General features: G+C 47.2%; 2 protein-coding genes across 6 annotated transcripts in view; one reads left to right on the top strand and one right to left on the bottom strand.

Annotated features, from left to right (window-relative positions):
* FANCI (FA complementation group I) overlaps positions 1-16,816 on the top strand; it is a 297,155-nt gene extending 280,339 nt beyond the window's left edge. For all 3 annotated transcript variants that reach the window (XM_063925787.1, XM_063925788.1, XM_063925786.1), the window contains 3 exons: positions 15,480-15,575; positions 15,662-15,790; positions 15,921-16,816. In XM_063925787.1, the coding sequence (XP_063781857.1) occupies positions 15,480-15,575; positions 15,662-15,790; positions 15,921-15,977 (282 nt within the window). In that variant the 3' untranslated portion in view covers positions 15,978-16,816. The remainder of the gene's footprint in view (positions 1-15,479; positions 15,576-15,661; positions 15,791-15,920) is intronic.
* POLG (DNA polymerase gamma, catalytic subunit) overlaps positions 16,035-25,147 on the bottom strand; it is a 286,215-nt gene continuing 277,102 nt past the window's right edge. For all 3 annotated transcript variants that reach the window (XM_063925790.1, XM_063925792.1, XM_063925791.1), the window contains 2 exons: positions 16,871-17,031; positions 16,035-16,275 (listed from right to left, as the gene is read on the bottom strand). In XM_063925790.1, coding sequence (XP_063781860.1) covers positions 16,211-16,275; positions 16,871-17,031 — 226 coding nt within the window. In that variant the 3' untranslated portion in view covers positions 16,035-16,210. The remainder of the gene's footprint in view (positions 16,276-16,870; positions 17,032-25,147) is intronic.

The following is a 25,147-nucleotide window of genomic DNA, read 5'->3' as shown; positions in this document are numbered from 1 at the left end:
ATTTCTGGCGGGAAAGGGTATAACGCCAATATTTGCTATCGGGGTAACCCTACGCATCATCACACACTTCATTTTATTTTATCTGATTCAGGAAAAACTACAGGTAGTTTTTTCCACTCCCACATAATACCCTTTCTTGTGGTACTTGTAGTATCAGAAACACGTAACACCTCCTTCATTGCCCTTAACGTGTGGCCCTAATGAGAAATACGTTTGTTTATTCACCGTCGACACTGTATTCAGTGTCCGTGTCTGTGTCTGTGTCGACCGACTGAGGTAAATGGGCGTTTTTAAAACCCCTGACGGTGTTTCTGAGACGCCTGGACCGGTCCTAATAGATTGTCGGCCGTCTCATGTCGTCAACCGACCTTGCAGCGTGTTGACATTCTCACGTAATTCTCTAAATAAGCCATCCATTCCGGTGTCGACTCCCTAGAGAGTGACATCACCATTACAGGCAATTTCTCCGCCTCCTCACCAACATCGTCCTCATACATGTCGACACACACGTACCGACACACAGCACACACACCGGGAATGCTCTGACAGAGGACAGGACCCACTAGCCCTTTGGGGAGACAGAGGGAGAGTCTGCCAGCACACACCAAAAACGCTATAATTATATAGGGACAACCTTATATAAGTGTTTCTCCCTTATAGCATCTTTTATATATATACAATATCGCCAAAATCAGTGCCCCCCCTCTCTGTTTTAACCCTGTTTCTGTAGTGCAGTGCAGGGGAGAGCCTGGGAGCCTTCTCTCCAGCTTTTCTGTGAGAGAAAATGGCGCTGTGTGCTGAGGAGATAGGCCCCGCCCCTTTTACGGCGGGCTCGTCTCCCGCTATTTTTGAAGTTAGGCAGGGGTTAAATATCTCCATATAGCCTCTGTGGGCTATATGTGAGGTATTTTTTGCCTCTAATAAGGTTTTTATTTGCCTCTCAGAGCGCCCCCCCCAGCGCTCTGCACCCTCAGTGACTGTTGTGTGAAGTGTGCTGAGAGGAAAATGGCGCACAGCTGCAGTGCTGTGCGCTACCTTTATGAAGACTCAGGAGTCTTCAGCCGCCGATTTTGGACCTCTTCTCTCTTCAGCGTCTGCAAGGGGGCCGGCGGCGCGGCTCCGGTGACCATCCAGGCTGTACCTGTGATCGTCCCTCTGGAGCTAGTGTCCAGTAGCCAAGCAGCAAATCCACTCTGCACGCAGGTGAGTTCACTACTTCTCCCCTAAGTCCCTCGTTGCAGTGATCCTGTTGCCAGCAGGACTCACTGTAAAGTAAAAAACCTAAGCTAAACTTTCTCTAAGCAGCTCTTTAGGAGAGCCACCTAGATTGCACCCTTCTCGTTCGGGCACAAAATCTAACTGGAGTCTGGAGGAGGGTCATAGGGGGAGGAGCCAGTGCACACCACCTGATCTGGTAAAAGCTTTACTTTTTTGTGCCCTGTCTCCTGCGGAGCCGCTATTCCCCATGGTCCTTTCAGGAACCCCAGCATCCACTTAGGACGATAGAGAAAACCTATTTAAAACTTTTACTCTAAGCAGCTCTGGAGAGCTACCTAGCATGCACCCTTCTTGGCCGGGCACAAAAATCTAACTGAGGCTTGGAGGAGGGTCATAGGGGGAGGAGCCAGTGCACACCAGCTAGTCAGAAAGCTTTTACTTTTGTGCCCAGTCTCCTGCGGAGCCGCTATTCCCCATGGTCCTTACGGGGTTCCCAGCATCCACTAGGACATCAGAGAAAAGGAGGTGTACCAAGGTATACTCGGGGGCTTATAACAGGAGAAGCTTTGCTTAGCAGCTGCCTCTGAAAATCGGGGAAGTCACTCCCACAATACACAGGACATATGCAAAAAGAAAATGGAGGCTGCGCTTTGATGTTTTCAAAGAATTAATATAACAGTATGATATTAAGTAATAAAATGGTACAATTTATTCATATGATGAAAGATTAAAAAAAAGTGTGGAGCACACCATCCTCTAACGGCGAACTACACACCTCCAATTGGACCATCCTCCATTTCAGTGACTTTGGTATCTGGATAAGCATTTTGGCTACAGGGGAATATCATTGGAATGGACTCCTCTGACCATCTACAACCAGATCCTGACTAATTGGGTAACGATACTCAAACACAAGTGTATGAATTCATACTTCTAAATTCAGTGACATGCATACAATTTTATGGCTTATGAATTTTTTATATTATTTACATATACTTTTTTTTTAATCTTTCATCATATGAATAAATTGTACCATTTTAGTACTTAATATCATACTGTTATATTGTTAATTCTTTGAAAACATCTGGATGAATATACTGTAGCTCAGTGAACGTTCGCCGATAGTGTGCGTAGGAAATTCCTACAATATATGTACTATGCATCACTATGTACAGTAGGTTTTATTGCAACTTGCTAAAGTAACATCTCAGGCCATTTGTATTGCTGCTCTTTTAGGCATCTGTTGTGTGCACAGCATTCTGTAGCTTGTTAATGTGCGGCCACCTTCTTTGTCAGGTCTGTAAGCAGCATGAAATACCTGCGTCTGTGTACTGCAATGTAATGTAAATTGTAATGATATTGGAAAGGTGAAATTTTCTTAAGTACACTACCTACTGTTAAATCCAGTTGATTATACTTCAGGTAGGGCCTAAACTAGAGAAAACTGACTCCTCCATCATCCTGTTTCCTTGCTAGTTTTCACCTGAAACTAGCAGTGAGATAAGAACAATAGGGGTGTAGTAACTAGAGCACAAAACTGGGCATTCCCCTAAATGGTTGAGGGCCGCTCAGAAAATATTTTGTATTGACAATACGTATTAATGAAATTGGTCATTGTTCGCCTCTAACTCTGCAAGTGCAAAAAGTATTTTTTTATTCTGCCCGATAGCCCGGTCCAGCCTACAGAACCTCACACCTACTGTATAGTCTCATTGTCTAACAGCCGTGTAACAGTTCTATCAGGGAGTCTCATTTTTTGCCAGAACCTAATTATTATTATTATCCTTTATTTATATGGCGCCACAAGGGTTCGGCAGCGCCCAATTCCCGAGTACATAAACAAATAATCAAAACCGGAAAACAGTGATTTAGTTGAAGACAATATAGGACACGTACAGGGTAAATAAACATATCTCCATCAGCAGATGACAGTGAAATAAGTATCAGTGTGGAAGAAAACCGCAGGATTTGTTGCAGTTGAAGATTATTAAAGTAACAAAAGTATAGACCATGAGGGAAGATGGCCCTATTCGTGAGAGCTTACATTCTAAAGGGGAGAGACAGACAGGGGTGACACAGATGAGGTAGACAGAGAGCGTGGAACAGAGGGTTAGGGTGAGATTTGGCTGGGTTGGGTGGAGAAGTTGGTCTTGAGAGCCAGTTTGAAGTTTTGTGGAGAGTCTGAGGGGGAGAGGTAGGGAATTCCAGAGAAATGGAGCAGCACGTGAAAAATCTTGAAGGTAGAAGTGGAAGTAATCAGAGTGTCGGCCTGCATCAGCAGAGCGATAAGGACAGGTGGGAGTGTAAAGGGAGATAAGGTCAGAGATGTAAATGGGAGGTGAGTGGGTGAGGGCTTTGTAGGCGAGTGTGAGAAGCTTGAATTGGATTCTGAAAGGGAAGGGCAGCCAGTGAAGGGCTTGTATGAGAGGGGAGGTGGAAGTTGTGCGTTGGGAGAGGAAGATTAGCCGGGTTGCAGCATTGAGAATAGATTGGAGTGGAGAGGCGCATTTGTCAGGGATGCCAGTCAGGAGGATATTACAGTAGTCTAGTCTGGAGATGACCAGTGAGTGGATAAGGGTCTTGGTAGCATCCTGGGTCAGAAAGGGTCTGATCCTGGAAATATTTTTTAGATGAAAACGGCAGGTTTGTGAGAGGTGCTGAATGTGTGGTTTGAAGGAGAGGGAGGGGTCGAGGATTACTCCAAGACAGCGCACTTGGGGGCTAGAGGAGATAGTTGTGCCATCAATAGATAATGAAATTGTGGGAGGTGAGGTTGTGCAGCAGGGTGGGAAGATGATCAGCTAAGAGATAGCAGAGAGACAGTTGGAGATATGAGTGAGGAAAGCGGGGGGAGAGAGGTCCGAGAAGGAAAGATAGATTTGAGTATCAATCAGCAGAGAGATGATATTGGAAGTCAAAAGAACTAATGAGTTCACCTAAAGAGGACGTATAGAGAGAGAAAAGGAGAGGGCCAAGAACAGCACCTTGGGAAACACCTACAGTTAGTGGGTGGAGGGGGGGTGGAGTCATGAGAAGTGACAGAATGAACAGTCAGAGAGGTAGGAAGACATCCAACAGAGGGCAGTATCACGCAGACCAGTGGCGTGAAGGATTTGCAGAAGGCGAGGGTCGTCCACAGTGTCAAAAGCAGCAGAGAGGTCAAGAAGAATAAGCAGAGAGTAGTGGCCCTTAGATTTGGCAGCATGGAGGTCGTTGCAGACATTTGTGAGGTCAGTTTCAGTGGAGTGGAGAGGACGGAAGCCAGACTGGAATGGGTCAAGCAGTGAGTGTGAGGGAAGTAAGGCGGTAGTAGATAATACACTCAATGAGTTTGGAGGATGGATCATCATAGTTTTAAAGTCATGGTTTGTCCCCATCCCAGTTTGCACATAAGAAAGAGATCATTACATGCTGGGTTGGAGCCACGGCAGGGGATGGGTTTGGGGATTAGGATCAGCTACCCCTTTTGGTAGCGCTTACTTCTAGGTTGCCGAGTGATGCCCTCGCAGGAAAGGAGGTGCTCCTATTGGAGGGCAACTGGTCCTGCCCCTTTGCAGCATGCGTCTGCCAGTCAATTCTCACCTGCAAGAGCAGTAGCTACATGTGGCTCAACCCTCCCTGCAGCAGAGCCTTGTTTGTGTCTACTCCACTGTTTATTACTTTAGCAACAAAGTAGAATGTATCATTTCCTGAAGACTATCGCTAATACCGGTTATTTAGAAATATGGATAATCGCTATGTGTTACTTTTAGACGACTTCCATATTGTGTATTTCTCTAGCATCCATAAGGGATATTGGGGGAATGTAGTACGATGAGGTATAGACGGGGTCCAAAGGAGCAGGTGCAATTTAAATTTCTTCAACTGGGTGTGCTGGCTCCTCCCCTCTATGCCCCCTCCCACAGGCAGTTTAGAAAAAAAAAGTGCCCACAGGAGAGAATGCACACACTGGAGCTCCAGAGAGTTTTCTTCAGTTTCTTTTAAAACTATTATTTATCTTTCATCCACTAGGGGACACTGGAACAGTCTTATACAATAGGGGTGTGAAGCTTGCAACCGGAGGTGTGGCACAATCTAAAATTAGCATTGTCTGCACAGCCGGCTCCTCCCCCTTCACAGCCATCCTCCCTCAGTTTGAAAAATTGTGCTAGGAGGAAAGAAGCACAATATGGGAGCTCTGCTCCATAAAGAAATTTCTTTTTATTTTTTGTCAATTATGACCGACCCAATCCCTCCTAACTAAAAGGAGGGTGCAGGTTTTTCTTTCTTTAAAGAAAACATGGGCCCAATCCCTCCTAAATGAAAGGAGGGTGCAGGCGTTGCTACATGAAGATAAGTTCAACCTAATAAAAGGGGGACAAATGTCTTCAGAATAGAGAGAGACAAGGACCCCAACTAAAGGGATCTACATATCTCTCTCCAGGAAAATCCGAAGCATCAGGGCAACTGTGAGTACTGGTTGTAGTGTCACCATTTGATACTGGTGGCCGGGCAGACACGCTCTCCCTCCCTCCACCGACTTCTTAAGCATGGCTCCGTATCTCCGCGGCTGACAGCCGCAGCGCCCCTGCACTCCCTGAGCCGCTAGGTTATGACAGCGGCAGAGTCCTTCCAAGCACTCCCCATCAAAAGGTTTATCATTCTTCATTCGCGGCTGACAGCAGCAGCATCACCCGCTCCCCCCGCCGCTGGCTCCGTGTTTCCGCGGCTAACAGCCGCAGCGTCCCTGCACTCCCTGAACCGCTGGGTAATTAATAGCAACAGCGCTAGTGGGAGACCTGAGCCGCTCTTACATGGTACACGGCTCCTATCTCCCACACACACACGAGGGAAGAGGCAGGGGGACCCGGCGCGCGGGGGAAATGTAAAGTTTAAAATAGAAATTAAGAGGGCTGCTTAACATAAGGGAGCTGGATAACTGAGGCGCTAGGGGAACATTAATGAAGTGTACTAAAATATTCAGTGGCGGCCATCTTTAAGATAGAAGAGGCGCCAAAACGCCCCCTAGAGTGGAGCCATAAGTCCTGACCAGTTAGAACAGGGGGAGGTGTTTTAGTGTAGAGTATACTCCCTCTGCTGGTTGCTTGTAGATCTCTGATGCAGAGGATTTTCCATGTGTTGTTAAACACAGTAGATGTACGCTTTATATATTTTCAAAGGACATCTAATACAAAGATCCTGTGGAAATAAAGGGAACGGCTGGATATCAACCCCAACCTCAGAACTGAATCACAGTGAGGCGTTGCGAGGGTTGCAGGAGGCTGTTGTTTAGAATAATTTATTTATTTTATTTTATTTTTATCAGTGAATCCAGCCAGGTGAATCCAGTGTACATTTGTTCCCGTCATCCGCTACGGTATTCCGTTGTCTATTATAAAGAATGTATTCTGTGGGGGTGCATTTTCATCATAACATGCATAACATGCACAAGCCAAGATTACTAAGACTTATTACCAGCACGGTAACTCCAGTTTACATCTACTTATATATTTATATACGCATAATGCCTCCAACAGATGCTGGTGACAGGTGTGCGGAGGAGGGAGCATCAGATATGGTCACCCAATTAACCTCTCAACAGTTGGTGGTCTGGTGGGTGTTGGTTGAAGGAGTATTTATATTAATTATATATTTTCTTCTAGAAAGAAAGATTTCCAGCTATTTCAAAATACTCTTCAGAGCTCCAAATATGTCTACGGCCTTTTTCCTTCTATGCTAATAGGTGAAAGTCCGGCTGAGTGGTATGTACATATTTATCTAAGGTAAATGGTTGCTCAAATAAATGGGCACTAAGGTTAACAGCCCTGGGGTGTGCGACTGTTGAGAACAGGCACACTACCAGGGGACAGTGTCTGTCAAGGTTCGGAAGGCATAACCTGACATATATTTCAACAATTGAGTGTGGGCTGCAAACCCATCCGAAATAGGGAGAAATTCATAGTTAAAATTACTCCATCCACAAGAGTATAACATAATAGCCTAAAACGGAAATGTGATCCCTGATGCTGACTCTCGAAACGGTGGCGAACCGTTATAGGCATAACTACCTAGAAGTGATCATTACATACTTCCAAATTCCCAAATCAAAATTTTGATTAGCGGGGCATATCCGAGAGTTAGCCACATGTTTTATCACGCTGCTATGGAAGTTAGCTTCCAGATCTCAACTATATCTATCAATGTTTTCTGTGACAACAGAATCTCGGATCCTACAGAAGGGGAAAGGATTTCATAACGATGGTGGCTCATCCCTGCCTAGTCTGTTAAAGAAGATTCTTACTTATTACAGTCCCACTGCAAAACAGGGGTCACATGTAGGTTGGAATTGACAGGGAAATCCAAACCTCTAGTGGCAAGACTATCTCAAACGGACAGGGGAGGTTCTTGTGTCAATAAAGAGCCGTCACCGGGTTGGAGGGCTATTTCCCTGGGAGGAACAACCTATCTTGGTCCAATAAATTTAAAAATGGTAATCAATTTGAAGTGTTTGACCCAGTTTCTACCGGCCTAAAGATTCAAGAGGGAATCAATCCGACCGGTCACTGCAGGCCTAGACCCGGGGGAGTTCATAGTGTCTTGGGACATAAGGGATACATTCCTTCATAACCCGATTTGGACTCCTCATCAAGCATACTTTGAATTCATACTGGTCAAAGATCAGTACCAGTTGGGACCTTACCATTCCGTCTATCATCAGCCACGAGAATTTTATACAAAGATAAGGGACACCAGTTTGAGACTGTTAAGGGTCACGATCATGCCTTATATAAATGATATGCTGATCTAGGCCACCTTCCGGGAACAGCTGATCGAAGAGAACGACTCCTCAAATTCTCACACATCTTCTGCCTACCTGGCATTATAGAACTAGAACAATAGGCAGTAGCCGTTACTCTGGTCCATTATCCAACTAGTTTGGTTCTCAGTCTCGTACTGAAGGATCCTCGGGTAACAGAGACTATTCCCAATAGCCACTAATCCGGTCTACACAGACTTACCGTGGACCTCCTATGGGGGGTAAGGGTTGGAAAGGTCTAGAGAGACCGGGTCCGAGACTTGAGAATTTTATATCAGCAGGGTTTGTCTCCGTATATTGAATATAGATGTTGACAATGCCTAAGCTGTCATTCCGTTCTAAGGCGTAGACATTACTGACGACAATTCGGAAATTGATACACACATCCCTACTCTTCAGAAGAAATGGGGTTCTTTTCGAATCCTTTTTTGTCATGCCCACAGACGGTCACACTTAACATAGGTGTATTGTGATTACAGAAATCCAACCTAATGCCAATTCAAGGGATTCCATTTCCAGGTATCCTCTTCAACACTGTACAATTGAGGATAGTCCTACTAGAGACATACAGAGGCTGATGACTCAGGTGCTACAGGCACAGACGGTTTCTCTACACCTCGGTGTACATCTATTCGGCATTTGGGATTGGGGGATCCTCACAACGGATGCCAGTCTCAAAGGTTGGAGGGCCGTCCTCGAGGAAAGACGGACGTCACGAGAGAACAGTATACCCATAAACATTCTCAAGCGAAGTGCAGTTACAATACAACTTCTCTTAGCCGAAGACCTAGTAATGGGCCAACACGTGATGATGCAGTTGGACAATATCACAATGACATTATGCATAGACCGTCAAGTAGGAGCAAGATAACATTAAACGTTCGTCCTTTTCGGTGTAGTTCATTCCAATACTGGAAAACTGAGAAGCAAATTATCTCGGTCGCCAGGACATGCATCCGGGAATGGAGATGGTGGTAAGGAGATGGGGCCCACCTCAAGTAGACCTGATGGCCTTTAAAAAAAAAAAAAAAAAAAGAGATTCGGCTGTCCAGGTAGTGGCAAGCACGAGAGATACAGCAGCGAACGGAGTGGACGCATTGACACTTCCTTGGTCTTACAGAAGTGTTTCATTTTACCGCCGTTTCCTCTCATTCCCTGGGTACTAAAGAAGGCTTAACGGAACAGAGTGTGGGCAATTCTCATTACACCAGCTAGGTCCCACAGAAATAGGCACTCGGACTTGAGTGGGCTCGTTGCGAAAGATCCCTAGTGGCCACCTTTCAGAGAGACTGCCTGTGATCACACGGACAGTTCCACCTCCCAGACCTGAACAGGTTTGGTTAACTGCGTGGCTACTCACACCAGGATCGTGAGAAGGAGAGGGATACCATAGGCGGCTGTTCATACAATGAAAGCGGCTAGAAAGCCGGTCACGGCCATGCACTACTAAAGTATATGGAAGAAAACATGGACTAGTGTCTGGAACGGAGGTGGGATTCCAGGAGCTTCCACCTGTCTAGGTTTTTACGTTTTCTCCAGGCCGTTTTACATAGAAGCCTAAGTTTAGACTCCTTGAAGGTACAGATTTCGTCTTTCTCCATCCTCTGTCAACAGCGCTTAGCATCTTTACAGGCAGTTCAGACTCTCTTACGGGAAGTTCTGAGGATACAACCTCCTTTTCCGTCCTCCCACAGAGTCGTGGGACCTAAAGTTGATGTTGGAGTGTTTAAATTCAACCAACCTTGAGCCTTTAGAGAGAGCAGGATTGAAATATATCTCCAGGAAAGTCACACTGGTCCTTACCTTAGCTTCTACCTGATGGGTCTCTGATTGGGGAGCCTTATTGTGTAAGAGTGCTTTTTTTTTTCTAATTTTCCAGGAAAATAGGGCAGTCCTCCGTACGGGGGCAGAGATTCTCCCAAGTGTATTCTCTGGGTTTCACGTAAACCAGCCACTGATAGTTCAGTCTTTTCAAGAATATAGAGATGGTGTCTTTGGACTTTGTCAGCACTTTACGGATATACGTGCAGGTTACGTCGTTCTACAGAGAGTAGGACCATTTGTTCATTGTGATAGTCCAAAGAAGGGTTGGCCAGCAGCTAAACAAGGTCTGGCGGTTTTGGGGTTTCACGTTAACAAGCCAGTTCTGGTCCCATCTTTCCAGGGTTTCGCTGATGGGGACATGTCCTTGGATGGTGTCCGAGCTTTACGAGTATGCGTACAAGTTACGTCGTCCTTCAGAAAGTCGGATTATTTGTTTGCAAGAGAAGGGTTGGCCAACATCTAAGCAGTATTTGTCTAGATGGATTAGCCTTGCCATTCGGCAAGCTTATCTTTCCTGTGGTAAACAGGTTCTGGTTCAGACGGGTTCTCGTACCACCCGATCAGTGGGTGCCTCATGGGCGGCTGCCAGAGGTGCTTCCACTACTCAACTTTGCAGAGCGGCGACGTGGTCCTCAGCCCACACGTTCGCGTAACTTTACAAGTTTGATACTTTTGCGTCCGGAGACTCTAAGTTCGGACGTTTGGTTTCGCAGGCCACCGACAGCACTCCCTCCCTGGGGGATAACTTTGGGACGTCCCCTATTGTATAAGACTGTTCCAGTGTCCCCTAGTGGATGAAAGAGAAAAGAGGATTTTGGTACTTACCAATAAATCCATTTCTCTGAATCCTCTAGGGGACACTGGACGCCCGCCTCTGTGCTGTCAACCTGCTGTGTTCAAAGTTCTTGTTAGAACAATTCGTGCAAACAGCGTTGGTTTTCGGATAAGAATTCTTGGATGCTGTTCGATATGTTGTACGGTTCGGTTCCTCGCCAAGTGCTATAGTATCATGTCCTATTCTCTCAGTCAAATTTTTCAAACTGAGGGAGGAGGGCTGTGAAGGGGGAGGAGCCGGCTGTGCAGACAATGCTAATTTTAGATTGTGCCACACCTCCGGTTGCAAGCTTCACACCCCTATTGTATAAGACTGTTCCAGTGTCCCCTAGAGGATTCAGAGAAATGGATTTATCGGTAAGTACAAAAAAATCCTCTTTTTTGGTATGCTGTTTGGGCAGCAGCATACCTGCACGGTGGGAGTTAGGGGGGAGGACGGTCACCGGCCTTGCGAGGTGTCAGATCCGCTTCCTCGCTGCATGACCAGTCCTGAGAGTTTGTTGTACAGCAGGCCACTGTGCCTTGGTGGTCACAATCTAAAAAGGAAGTTCTGTCTGCCCCGGGTTCCTTTACCATAAAGGACCCTGGGGACAGAAAAATAGAGACTAGGCTGAAGTCTATCTACACTGCAGCGGGTGTATCACAAAGGCCGTTCATAGCAGGTTGCTGGATGACCCATGGCATTCATACGTGGGCTACTCAAATTCAGGAGGGGATATGGTCATTAGGTCGACACAGCTTAGGTCGACAGTCATTAGGTCGACATGAGTTTTTAAAAACAAAACAAAATTTTTTGGATTTTTCCATACTTGTCGATCCACCTGTGCCAAGCGAAGCGAGGCACCTTGCCCGAAGCGTGAGCCATGCGAGGGGACACTGTGCACTAATTGGGGTTCCCGTCACTACGAAGAAAACAACACCAAAAAAAGTCCAAAAACTCATGTTGACCTTATCACCTGTCAACCTAGTGCATGTCGACCTAAGTTGAGTCAACCCAACGACCCGTACCCTTCAGGAGGGCCTCTGGGAATATGCCCCTGGTTACAACAGGGACACTCCCAAGGCACATTCATGACACGGCTCGCGTCCTGTGTGACTCTCAAGGCGATGGCCAATGTTAATGCTAGGACCACTGCCTTGGCAGTGTCTGCACACAGGGCCTTGTGGTTGCACCAATGGATAGTGGACGTGGAGTCCAAGCGCAGTGTGGAGTCTCTCCCCTTTACTGGGGAATGGCTCTTTGGGGTTGAGTTGGATATGTGAATTTCTAAAGTTTCTGCTGGTAAATCCATGTTTCTCTCCTTTAGGGCCCCGCCGCCATGGCGTACCTACCTGGGGCCGTCTGTTCAGTCCTTTCGGTCTAAGAGATTTCGTTCCAGGGCTAGAGGTGCCTCCAATACGGCTAGAGGCACCAGAGGTAAGACAAAATAAAACATTGATCGCCGGTTCTCAGGATCAGAACATCGGTTCAGCTTCCACCAAGGCCTCACCATGGCGGTGCCCATTTGCCCTGAGGGGATCTCGAGGTGGGGGCTCGGCTGCGTCACTTCAGCCGCATCTGGGACGGGTCCTTCCAGGATGCCTGGGTACGGGACCTAATTTCTGAGGGCTACAAGCTGGGGTTCGACAGTGCTCCTCCCCAACTATTTTTCAAATCAAGCTACCAGCTTTGGAGGATACACGAGTTACGCTGCAACAGGCCATCCTAAAGTTGGTTCAGTCCCATGTCATTGTGCCAATACAACAGGGAAAGGGGTTATTACACGAACCTGTTTGCAGTACCGAAACCGGACTGTTCGATAAGGCCCATTTTGAAGCTTAAATCCTTGAACCCTTATCTAAAGGTTTTCAATTCAAGATGGAATCCTTGCGAGCAGTGATTGCGAGCCTTGAAGACCAAGAATTCATTGTTTCCCAGGCTATCAAGGACGCTTATTTCCATATTCCCATTTGGCCACCTCATCACACTTACCCGATGTTTGCCCTACTGGACGATCACTACCAGTTCCAGGCGCTACCCTTCGGCCTGTCCACAGCTCCGAGGGTGTTCACGAAGGTAATGGCGGAGATGATGATCCAGGTCCAGGGGGTCAATGTTGTCCCTTACCTGGATGATCTCCTGATAAACACAAGATCCAGGGAGCTTTTATTGCTCCATATCGACTGCACTATCCAACTTCTATCACACCATGGGTGGATTCTCAATTTACAGAAGTCCGACCTAGAGCCGACTCAGCAGCTCCTGTTCATGGGGATGTTGCTGGATACTGTGGCCCAGAAAGTGTTCCTCCCAGAGGACAAAGCGAGAACACTTCAGGAGATGGTCTGCATGCTTCTCCGACCTGCTCGAATATCCATCCATCTTTGTATAAGATTGTTGAGGAAGATGGTAGCCTCATACAAGGCGATCCAATATGGAAGGTTCCATGCCAGTACATTTCAATTGGATCTCCTGAGCAAGTGGTCCGGATCACATCTTCAGATGCACCCGATAATACGGCTGTCACCTCAGGCCAGGATTTCCCTCATGTGGTGGCTGCAATCTTCAAATCTACTGGAAGGCTGAAGTTTCGGGATTCAGGATTGGATCCTCCTCACGATGGATGGGGAGCTGTCACCCAAGGGGCTCAGTCCCAGGGCAGGTGGTCAGCCCACGAAGCCCTCCTTCCGATCAACATTCTGGAACTTTGGGCGATCTACAATGCTCTGGTTCAGCCCTCTGCTTTACTCAGGGATCACGCGATCCAAGTACAGTCGGACAACGCCACGGCAGTGGGGTACATCAATCGACAAGGAGGGACTGCGTGCGAGAGGTGTCAAGGACACTCCCCTGGGCAGAAAGAAATGCAAGAGCAATGTCCGCAATCTTCATTCCGGGAGTAGACAAATGGGAAGTGGACTTCCTGAGTTGTCACGATCTCCACCCGGGAGAGTGGGGGCTTCACCATCAGCTGTTTCAGCAAATCATCGACCGGTGGGGCTGTCCACAAATAGACATGATGGCTTCTTGACTCAACAAGAAGCTTTGTTGGTATTGCTCACGAACCAGGGACCCTCAGGCAAGGGCTGTAGATGCACTGACCGTCGCCTGGCCTTACCGGCTGGTCTACCCGTTTCCTCCGATTGCATTGCTCCCAAGGGTGCTCAAGCGAATCAGGAATCAAGGAGTTCAGGCAATTCTGATTGGTACGCGGATCTTCTGGGCATGTCCGTCGAAGACCCTTGGTCTCTACCACTGAGAAGAGATCTTCAGCAGGGACCAGTAGTCTACCTGGACTTACGGCGGCTTCATTTGACGGCATAGAAGTTGAGCGGAACATCCTAGCTCACAAGGACCTTTCCAAAAAGGTTATTGCTACCATGGTTCAGGCCAGAAAACCCTGTGATGTCAAAACACTCATCATATCTGGAGGAGATATGTCTCTCGGTGCGAGGACCGCACGTATCCGCCTGCGGAGTTCCACTTGGGACGTTTCCTATGTTTCCTGCAGGCTGGTGTGGATAAGGGCTTACGTCTGGGTTCCATTAAGGACCAGATTTCAGCTCTCTCCATCTTTTCCGGAAGAAATTGGCAGTGTTGTCAGAAGTTCAGACATTCTTGCAAGGGGTACAACCTCCTTTTGTGCCGCCCACGGCACCGTGGGATTTGAATGTAGTGTTGGAATTTCTACAGTCCTCTTTGTTTGAACCTCTGATGACAGTAGAAGACAAGTACCTCACGTGGAAGACGGTGATGTTATTGGCCCTGGCTTCTGCTAGGCATGTCTCAGAATTGGGGGCCTTATCGTGTAAAAGGCCCTACCTGGTCTTTTACGAGGACAAAGCAGAGCTCAGGACTAGGTAGCAGTTCCTGCCGAAGGTCGTCTCTGCGTTCCACTTGAATCAACCTATTGTGGTTCTGGCACTTCTGCTCCGCCAGAGGCATTGGATGCTGTGCGAGCCTTGAAGATCTATGTCAAGAGAACGACTCGGATCAGAAAGACGGATTCCTTGTTTGTGCTATATGATGCGCAGAAAAAGGGTTGTCCTGCTTCTATGCAGTCCATTGCTTGTTGGCATAGGCTTACTATCCAACAGGCCTATGTGTCGGCAGCCTTACCTGTTCCACAGTCTCTGAAGGTCCATTCTACAAGATCGGTGGGGTTTTCCTGGGCGGCTGTCCATGGAGTCTCGGCCTTGCAACTATGCAGAACTGCTTCCTGGTCAGGGAAGAACACCTTTGTGAAGTTCTAGAGGTTTGATACCCTGGCCAAAGAGGATACCCAGTTTGGGCAGGCGGTGCTGCAGAAGCCTCTGCACGTTCACGCCCTTGCTGGAAGCTTTGGGACGTCCCCATTGTACTAGATTCCCACAATATCCCTTATGGATGCTAGAGAAAATAGGATTTTAATTACCTAGCAGTAAATCCTTTTCTCGTAGTCCATAAGGGATATTGGGCGCCCGCCTCAGTGCGTTTACTTTTCTGCAGGTTGTCTCTTATATGGTTACCTGTTCAATTTGTTGCTGTTTTGTTACCGGCCGTTGCTGGTTGTTTTATGGTAGTGGTGTGCTGGTGTATAAATCTCACCACTCGTTTTGTTCCTTCTCTCAAGTATGTCCTTTCTCCATCTGGCATTGTTTTACCTATAACTGCCTGTGGGAGGGGGCATAGAGGGGAGGACAAGCAGACCCAGTTGAAAAAATTTAAAGTGCACCGGCTCCTTTGGACCCCGTCTATACCCCATCATACTAGATTCCCCCAATATCCCTTATGGACTAGGAGAAAAGGATTTACCGCTAGGTAATTAAAATCCTATTTTATTTTCAGGCTCGAATCCTCCGTGACACTAAGCCAATCCCAAACTTGATATTTGCCATTGAAAAGTATGAAGAATTCCTTATAAAGTTGTCGAAAAAGTCAAAGGTACAGTCTTTTTCTAAGAACTTATAATAAAGAACCACAGTTGTTGACCACACTTTAGAATAATGCGTATTTTTCTGTGATGTCAGGTCAATTTAATGCAATACATGAAGCTCAGCACTTCAAGAGACTTCAGGATCAATGCAGCCACACTGGATGTAGCTCTGCAAGAAAAGGGATCAGAAGATGAGGAGAATGAAACGGGCAGTGTACAGCAGGTACAGTCTTCACCTGCTCCCAGTAAAAGAGCATCAGGCGTCTGCTCTCAAGCACCAGTGCTTTAACCGTACACAGTATATCTACTTTAACATGTACATTACACTAACTTCTGTTTTCTTTATTTTCTAGTCTGTGTCAGAAAAAAGTGAAAGTCAGGAACCAAAAAGGAAGAGAAGAAAGAAGTAGCTGGTGCCACTAAATTATGCTCAAATGTTACTATCCACAGAACATACTGCAAGACTATTACCAGTTATTCTTTTTATTGTCCAATATTCATGAATACTAAATAAGTGATAATCCTCACTCATTATATTTACTCAGCCAGTGTTACAGAGACACATTATTTTGGTTCATAAAAAAAAAAGTCCAAAATGTAATTTAACTCCATGGGAGTTGACGGGGGCAGATGTAGACAGGCGTCAGCTCCCTTTTGTCAAAACCCCATTGGTTACTTTAATTAGTTCATAGATGTCCAAAGCTTCACCTGCAAAACAAAAACAAACACTCAGGTGCTATACAATATTATTCTGCCCTGTGCAATTTCTGAGGAGTGATTAAAGAATGATGTACAGCAGGGATGGGGAACCTTCGGTCCTGCAGCTGTTGTTGAACTACACATCCCAGCATGCCCTGCAACAGTTTTAGCATGGCCGAATAGCAAAACTGTAGCAAGGCACGTTGGTGTGTGTAGTTCAACAACAGCTGGAGGGCCGAAGCTTCCCCATCCTTGATGTACAGTATGCAATCTTTCAATACTGAGATATTATATACTCAGAGGATGTCTAAATGGACGGCATGTTCCTCCTTAGGAAAACACGTAAATGCACTAACGTTCTATATAAGCTATTATGAAACCATCTGATTCAAATACCGAAAAGTGACAGGGAAAAAAAAAACCCTTGTTTGTTTGAAGTTTACTAAAGAAAACGTGTTTGCTGTTCTCACAAGCCAATCCCTTGTTTCACAGATTATTGTACATATTATACAGATCATTCCTTTATTAAATAAATATGCCCACGTAATAATTGTGTTGTTCTATAGGGACTTGAATGGACATTCGGTATGGATAGATGAGTTACCTGGGGGAATGCCGTATCTGTGCTCTAGGCCTTCTGGATTTGATGGAGTCACACAGTCCATGTTCACTTCTTTCCTTAGGCACTGGTCAATATCTACTGCACTGAAAAATGCCACCGACTGCGGTAAATCCAGCATTCCTAGTTTGTAAGCAAACATGGACCTGGAATGCACAGCATGAAAAGGACTGTTTGTTGTTTCATATTAGTATTTCATTTCTCCAAAGTTTTTATTCAATTTCCTCCCCAAAATAAATAATTACACTTACAGGAACTGGATTCCCTTCCTAATATGCAATCATTTATTTTCCTTAAGAGAGGAGTCTGTCATATTTAAGTCTGGGTGTCCACTGTAAGTTTCCTGGCTCTATGCCAAACACCCCTGTGTGGTCAGAGCTGGTGTCACCATTCTGTTACCTTCACTGAGCAGAGAGGAGGGGTCTGTATATGTGTTTGACATTCATTATGTCGAGGTGGTCTTAATGCAGACAATGAACATGTTCATAATGTTTCTTTTTCATCCACTAGGGGTCACTGGAGTACTCTTGGGATATGGACGGCTTCCGTAGGAAACAGGGCACTGAATATTTCAATTTAGAACACTCCACCCCTCCATATCCCCGAGTACCTCAGTGTTTTTTCTGTGCTCGAAGTAGCAACAGGTCAATGTGGCTGGGTCCACGATTTTTTTGAATATTTTTTGTTTTAAGTGACTTTTTCTTTTTTCATACACATCCCTTTCCCCCTTCCAAAAGGCAGGGTCAGGGATAGTGCAAGCTGCTAATAGCAGCTGTGGCGTGTCGGTCCTCACAGCCAAACAGATCCTCCTGCACAGGCTGGCCGGCGCTTGCAGAGAAGCCCCATCGGAGCCTCACCACAAGCAGCAGGAGTTAAGGTATGTTGAACGGGGCGGTCAGCTTCCGCTGCCGCCCCGCTGTGTGGGGACATTGTTTGACTGACGCCGGGATCCCTCTGCAGACGCCGCCGCTGCTCCGGCCCCCACCGCTGCACGGCCGCTGTTCACAGCGCTTCAAGACGCGCTCCCCGCTCTCAGTTCCTGCGCGTCCCGCTACCCGGCTACCGCTGGCGGCCCCACACGCTGCGCTGCCCGCCCGCACTGCATCCGCAATGGAGCATGCAGGGGGGAGGGGGGGAATTATACTGTGATTATGTAACAGAATCAGCGGCATGAGAGGGAAAACCTGCAGCAACAGCAGTATGCTAGGCTGCAGGGTTAATTACACAGGATTTCATATAAATGTCACTTTAACCTGCACTGTGATTATATGGGTAAGCATTTCTAACCATGCTTCCTGTGTCTTCCTGTTGTGATTCCAGAACGTTCCAGTACTACATCTCTACTCCACCGGAGGTGCAGGGGTGTTAGTGGGAATTTGGGATCACATTTCATAGTACTGGCCACGTGTACTGCACTTGGCCAGATATATATATATAGAGACACCTTGGTACTATTTTACTGAGTCGTGCAAGTGTCTGTTTTTTGTGTATTGTATTGTCTGTCGCCATAATGAGTAAGGCACCAGCAAAAACTAAAAAGCATAATTGCAAAGTCTGTAGCAGTGTGTTACTGGATGGATCTACAGTATGTTTTGTGGATTCGGTTCCGAATAAACATTCTGCTCCAGTTTTAAAGACAATTTCCTCCCCGGACCCTCCATGGGAAATGCTAGCCAATGTACTGGCTGGGTTGCAATCAGAATTGACCGCCGCTCGACAGGAGCGGGAAACGGCAAGATCTGAGTCTAGAGTGAGACCGCCAGAACTACCAGAGGGGTCTCAGCCTTGCGAAAGGTCCAAATCCATTTTGGGTAGACGGGATAAATTTCATACGTGTTATGATTTACCAGTTTCTGCTATGTTGCATTCTGACGATTCCATGCCAGACCTCACGGCACTAGATGAGGGTGAGGAGGGCGAAGTGGAGTCAGATAGTGAGGATTTTAACAGCTCAGGAATTGATAATCTCATCAGAGCGGTGCGACAGTCTCTGAAGTTTACAGACACTGTGGAGCCTCTCACAAATGATCAGGTCGTATTTACTAAACGACAGAGAACTCCAATAAGTTTTCCTGTGTCAGAGTCTCTTAATAAGATGTTAGTAGAAACTCGACAGATTCCAGATAAACGGTTTTCTATACCTCGCAGATTTAAGTCTAGTTACCCGTTTCCAGACTTGGTGACATGTACATGGGAGAATCCACCTATAGTTGATTCGTCAGTGTCGAAGCTTACGAAGAAATTAACCATAACAGTGCCAGCGGCTACTACGCTTAAAGACCCTTCAGATCGCAAAATAGAAACTATGCTAAAGTCCATGTATGTAGCAGCAGGAGTGCTGCTGAGACCTGGCTTGGTTGGTATCTGGGTCACTAAGGCGCTCATAGTATGGATAACAGAACTTAAGTCTGCCCTCCATGACGAACACCTTATACTTCTTGCTGATTAAATGTGTGAGGCTGCGGAGTATCTCTGTACAGCTTCTACTGACGTCTGTCAGCTCACTTCTCGTATTTCATCGTCGCTAGTTACGGCACGACGAGCACTTTGCCTGCGTTCTTGGCAAGCGGAGGCAGAGGTCAAACGAGGTATAGAGGCGTTACCTTACGATGGCAAGAAGTTGTTTGGTCCTGAATTGGACACATGGATTTCTGAGGCTACAGGTGGAAAGTCGGTTTTCTTACCATTGCCTCCACCGGTACCAAGAAGGAGGTACTCTGGACCTTCGTTCAAATCCTTTAGACCGCAGTCCTTTCGCGGACGTGGCAGAGGAACAGCCACGCCTGGTAGACGTGGTCGTGGACGTGGTTTCCAACAAACCAACACAAGTCGTCAGGACGCTAAGGTTACCGACAAGCCAGTGGCATGACGGGCTACCAGCCCATCTCGGTTCTCCGATTGTGGGAGCACGCCTTCAGACGTTCCATTTGGCATGGTTCCAGACATCCGCGGATGGGTGGATCCGCAATTTAGTGTTAAAAGGTTACAAAATAGAGTTCGACTGTCTTCCGCCACTGCGGTTTTTCAAGACAGGATTGCCTCTGTCGGACGACAAGAGGGCGGTTCTGCAAATTGCCATTCAGTCCCTACTGGATTCAGCAGTTTTGATTCCGGTCCCTGTACACCAACAGGGTCAGGGTTATTATTCCAGTCTGTTTGTGGTACCGAAGCCGGATGGCTCAGTCAGGCCAATATTGAACTTAAAGGGTCTCAATCGGTACGTAACTTACTACAGATTCAAAATGGAATCTCTGCGCTCAGTGATTGCAAGTTTAGAGCCAAAGGAGTTCATGATTGCGCTAGATCTCAAGGATGCGTACTTACACATTCCGATTTGACAGCCTCATCAGAGGTTCTTGCGGTTTGCAATACGCCAGAACCATTACCAGTTTCAGGCTCTACCATTTGGCCTATCGTCAGCGCCTCGGGTATTCACCAAAGTGATGTCTGTGATGATAGCTCATCTCAGATCCCTGGGAGTGACAATAGTTCCGTATTTGGACGATCTGCTCATCAAAGCCCCGTCTCAACAGATACTTCTCCAACATGCGCTGCTAACGTACAATGTACTGGTTCACCACGGTTGGATTGTCAACTTCAAGAAATCACATCTAATTCCGTCTCAATGCCTTCAATTCCTAGGTATGATTTTCGATACGGTCAATCAAAGAATTTACCTACCACAACAGAAAGTACAGATTATTCGCCATCTGGTACAATTAGTGCTCAAGCCACGCACAGTCTCGGTACATTTGTGCATTCGCCTCTTAGGAACAATGGTGGCGGCTTTCGAAGCGCTTCAGTTCGGAAGATTTCACTCGCGTCCATTTCAACTGGATGTGCTCGCACAGTGGTCGGGCTCGCATCTGCAGATTCACCACAGGGTGAGGTTGTCGCCAAGGGCAAGGGTGTCTCTGCTCTGGTGGCTCAAGGAACACAATTTAACCGCAGGGAAACTGTTCGGCGGCTGGAATTGGATAATTCTAACGACGGACGCAAGTCTCAGAGGTTGGGGAGCTGTAGTTCAAAATTGTCAGCTCCAGGGTCTCTGGGCGGATCACGAAAGATTGCTGTCTATAAATGTCCTGGAACTCCGCGCAATTTACAATGCGCTACGACAAGCAGTGCACATGCTTCGGTCTCAGACTGTCCAGGTGCAGTCAGACAATGCGACGGCAGTCGCATACATCAACAAACAAGGAGGAACGAGAAGCCGCATGGCAATGCGGTAAGTAGCTCGAATCCTAAATTGGGCGGAATACCACCAGGTGATATTGTCGGCAGTGTTCATTCCGGGAGTGGACAACTGGGAGGCGGATTATCTCAACCGTCGGGATTTTCATCCAGGAGAATGGGCATTAAATCCAGAAGTGTTTCACATGTTGGTTCAGCGGTGGGGTTACCCTCAGGTGGACCTGATGGCGTCTCGCCACAATCACCAAACGCTCCAGTATGTGTCCAGAACGAGAGATCCAAAGGCAGTGGCGGTGGATGCTCTCACCGTCGCGTGGTCGTACAGCCTCGTGTATCTGTTTCCACCGTTTCCGCTGCTCCCTCTGGTGCTAAAACGGATCAAAAGAGAGTCTGTCACAGTCATACTAGTGGCGCCTCATTGGCCTCGGAGAGCTTGGTTCTCGGATCTCCGCGGACTACTCGCAGACGATCCTTGGCCGCTCCCACTACGTCCAGACGTGTTACAACAGGGTCCGTTCCTTTACCCCGATTTAGCGCTGCTGCGTTTGACGGGGTGGCTGTTGAGACCGCCCTCTTAAGAAGAGAGGGCATTCCAGTATCGGTGATACCAACCATGTTGCGAGTTAGGAAGCCGGTTACGGCAGCTCATTATTACAGAATTTGGCGTGCCTATATAGGTTGGTGTGAAGCTCGGAAGTTTCCGACATCATTTTTCAAGTTATCCCGTCTTTTGTTATTTCTACAGACGGGGTTAGATGGAGGACTGCGTTTATCTACACTAAAGGTGCAGGTATCTGCGTTGTCAATTTATTTTCAAAGACGATTGGCTCTATTGCCGTCGGTACACACTTTTCTACAAGGTGTCCTCAGAGTACAGCCTCCATTCATTCCACCTACAGCGCCATGGACTTGAATCTGGTTTTAGATTTCTTACAGTCTTCATTTTTTGAACCCTTACAGCAAGTGGATATAAAGTTTCTCACTTGGAAAACAGTTTTTCTTCTAGCCTTAGCTTCGGCAAGGCGTGTTTCAGATTTGGGTGCCTTGTCATGCAAGCCACCGTATTTGGTGTTTCATGATGACAGAGCGGAACTTCGGACGAATCCCGCTTTCTTACCAAAGGTAGTGTCATCTTTTCACATCAATCAACCAATAGTAGTTCCTGTGTTAATGTTAACAGCACATTCTGGAACTCTGGATGTGGTACGCGCATTACGCGTTTGTGTATCCCAAACGTCTACAGTTCGTAGGACGGATACGTTGTTTGTTCTCTATGATGCTGCCAAGATGGGTTGGCCAGCTTCTAAGCAGACCTTATCCAGATGGATAAAACCGACTATACGTCAGGCTTACCTTAATGCTAGGTTACAGCCGTCTACATCATTAACAGCTCATTCCACACGTTCTGTGGGAACTTCATGGGCAGCTGGTCGTGGAGCTTCTACGACGCAGCTTTGCCGTGCGGCTACATGGTCTTCAATGCACACGTTTGTGCCCTTTTACAAATTTGATACGTTTGCGGCATCAGCATCTAGCTTTGGCCGCCTAGTGTTACAGGTGCCAAACAGCTCTCCCGCCCACGGGGGAAGCTTTGGTATGTCCCAAGAGTACTCCAGTGACCCCTAGTGGATGAAAAAGAAAATAAGAATTTACTTACCGATAATTCTATTTCTCATAGTCCGTAGTGGATGCTGGGGACTCCGTAAGGACCATGGGGAATAGCGGCTCCGCAGGAGACTGGGCACATCTAAAGAAAGCTTTAGGACTATCTGGTGTGCACTGGCTCCTCCCCCTATGACCCTCCTCCAAGCCTCAGTTAGGATACTGTGCCCGGACGAGCGTACACAATAAGGAAGGATTTTGAATCCCGGGTAAGACTCATACCAGCCACACCAATCACACCGTACAACTTGTGATCTGAACCCAGTTAACAGCATGATAACAGAGGAGCCTCTAGAAAAGATGGCTCACTACAGCAATAACCCGATTTTTTTGGTAACAATAACTATGTACCAGTATTGCAGAAAATCCGCACTTGGGATGGGCGCCCAGCATCCACTACGGACTATGAGAAATAGAATTATCGGTAAGTAAATTCTTATTTTCTCTAACGTCCTAAGTGGATGCTGGGGACTCCGTAAGGACCATGGGGATTATACCAAAGCTCCCAAACGGGCGGGAGAGTGCGGATGACTCTGCAGCACCAAATGAGAGAACTCCAGGTCCTCCTCAGCCAGGATATCAATTTTGTAGAATTTTACAAACGTATTTGCTCCTGACCAAGTAGCTGCTCGGCAAAGTTGTAAAGCCGAGACCCCTCGGGCAGCCACCCAAGATGAGCCCACCTTCCTTGTGGAGTGGGCATTTACAGATTTTTGGCTGTGGCAGGCCTGCCACAGAATGTGCAAGCTGAATTGTACTACAAATCCAACGAGCAATAGTCTGCTTAGAAGCAGGAGCACCCAGCTTGTTGGGTGCATACAGGATAAACAGCGAGTCAGATTTCCTGACTCCAGCCGTCCTGGAAACATATTTTCAGGGCCCTGACAACGTCTAGCAACTTGGAGTCCTCCAAGTCCCTAGTAGCCGCAGGCACCACAAATAGGTTGGTTCAGGTGAAACGCTGAAACCACCTTAGGGAGAAACTTAGGACAAGTCCTCAATTCCGCCCTGTCCGAATGGAAAATCAGATAAGGGCTTTTTTAGGATAAAGCCGCCAATTCTGACACGCGCCTGGCCCAGGCCAGGGCCAACAGCATGACCACTTTCCATGTGAGATATTTTAACTCCACAGATTTAAGTGTTTCAAACCAATGTGACTTTTGGAACCCAAAACTACATTGAGATCCCAAAGTGCCACTGGAGGCACAAAAGGAGGCTGTATATGCAGTACCCCTTTTACAAACGTCTGAACTTCAGGGACTGAAGCTAGTTCTTTTTGGAAGAAAATTGACAGGGCCGAAATTTAAACCTTAATGGACCCCAATTTCAGGCCCATAGACACTCCTGTTTGCAGGAAATGTAGGAATCGACCCAGTTGAATTTCCTCCGTCGGGCCTTACTGGCCTCGCACCACGCAACATATTTTCGCCAATTGCGGTGATAATGTTTTTGCGGTTACATCCTTCCTGGCTTTGATCAGGATAGGGATGACTTCATCCGGAATGCCTTTTTTCCTTCAGGATCCGGCGTTCAACCGCCATGCCGTCAAACGCAGCCGCGGTAAGTCTTGGAACAGACAGGGTCCTTGCTGGAGCAGGTCCCTTCTTAGAGGTAGAGGCCACAGATCCTCCGTGAGCATCTCTTGAAGTTCCGGTTACCAAGTCCTTCTTGGCCAATCCGGAGCCACGAATATAGTGCTTACTCCTCTCCATCTTATCAATCTCAGTACCTTGGGTATGAGAGGCAGAGGAGGGAACACATACCCTGACTGGTACACCCACGGTGTTACCAGAGCGTCTACAGCTATTGCCTGAGGGTCCCTGGACCTGGCGCAATACCTGTCGAGTTTTTCCCAACGGTTTATAATCATGTGGAAGACTTCTGGGTGAAGTCCCCACTCTCCCAGGTGGAGGTCGTGCTGAGGAAGTCTGCTTCCCAGTTGTCCACTCCCGGAATGAATACTGCCGACAGTGCTATCACATGATTTTCCGCCCAGCGAAGAATCCTTGCAGCTTCTGCCATTGCCCTCCTGCTTCTTGTGCCACCCTGTCTGTTTACGTGGGTGACTGCCGTGATGTTGTCCGACTGGATCAACACCGGCTGACCTTGAAGCAGAGGTCTTGCTAAGCTTAGAGCATTGTAAATGTCCCTTAGCTTCAGGATATTTATGTGAAGTGATGTCTCCAGGCTTGACCATAAGCCCTGGATATTCCTTCCCTGTGTGACTGCTCCCCAGCCTCGCAGGCTGGCATCCGTGGTCACCAGAACCCACAGTCCTGAATGCCGAATCTGCGGCCCTCTAGAAGATGAGCACTCTGCAACCACCACAGGAGGGACACCCTTGTCCTTGGTGACAGGGTTATCCGCTGATGCATCTGAAGATGCGACCCGGACCATTTGTCCAGC

This window comes from Pseudophryne corroboree, chromosome 6, assembly GCF_028390025.1.
Source record: "Pseudophryne corroboree isolate aPseCor3 chromosome 6, aPseCor3.hap2, whole genome shotgun sequence".
Taxonomy (NCBI): Eukaryota; Metazoa; Chordata; class Amphibia; order Anura; family Myobatrachidae; genus Pseudophryne; species Pseudophryne corroboree.
This window is presented reverse-complemented; position numbering and strand designations above follow the sequence as displayed.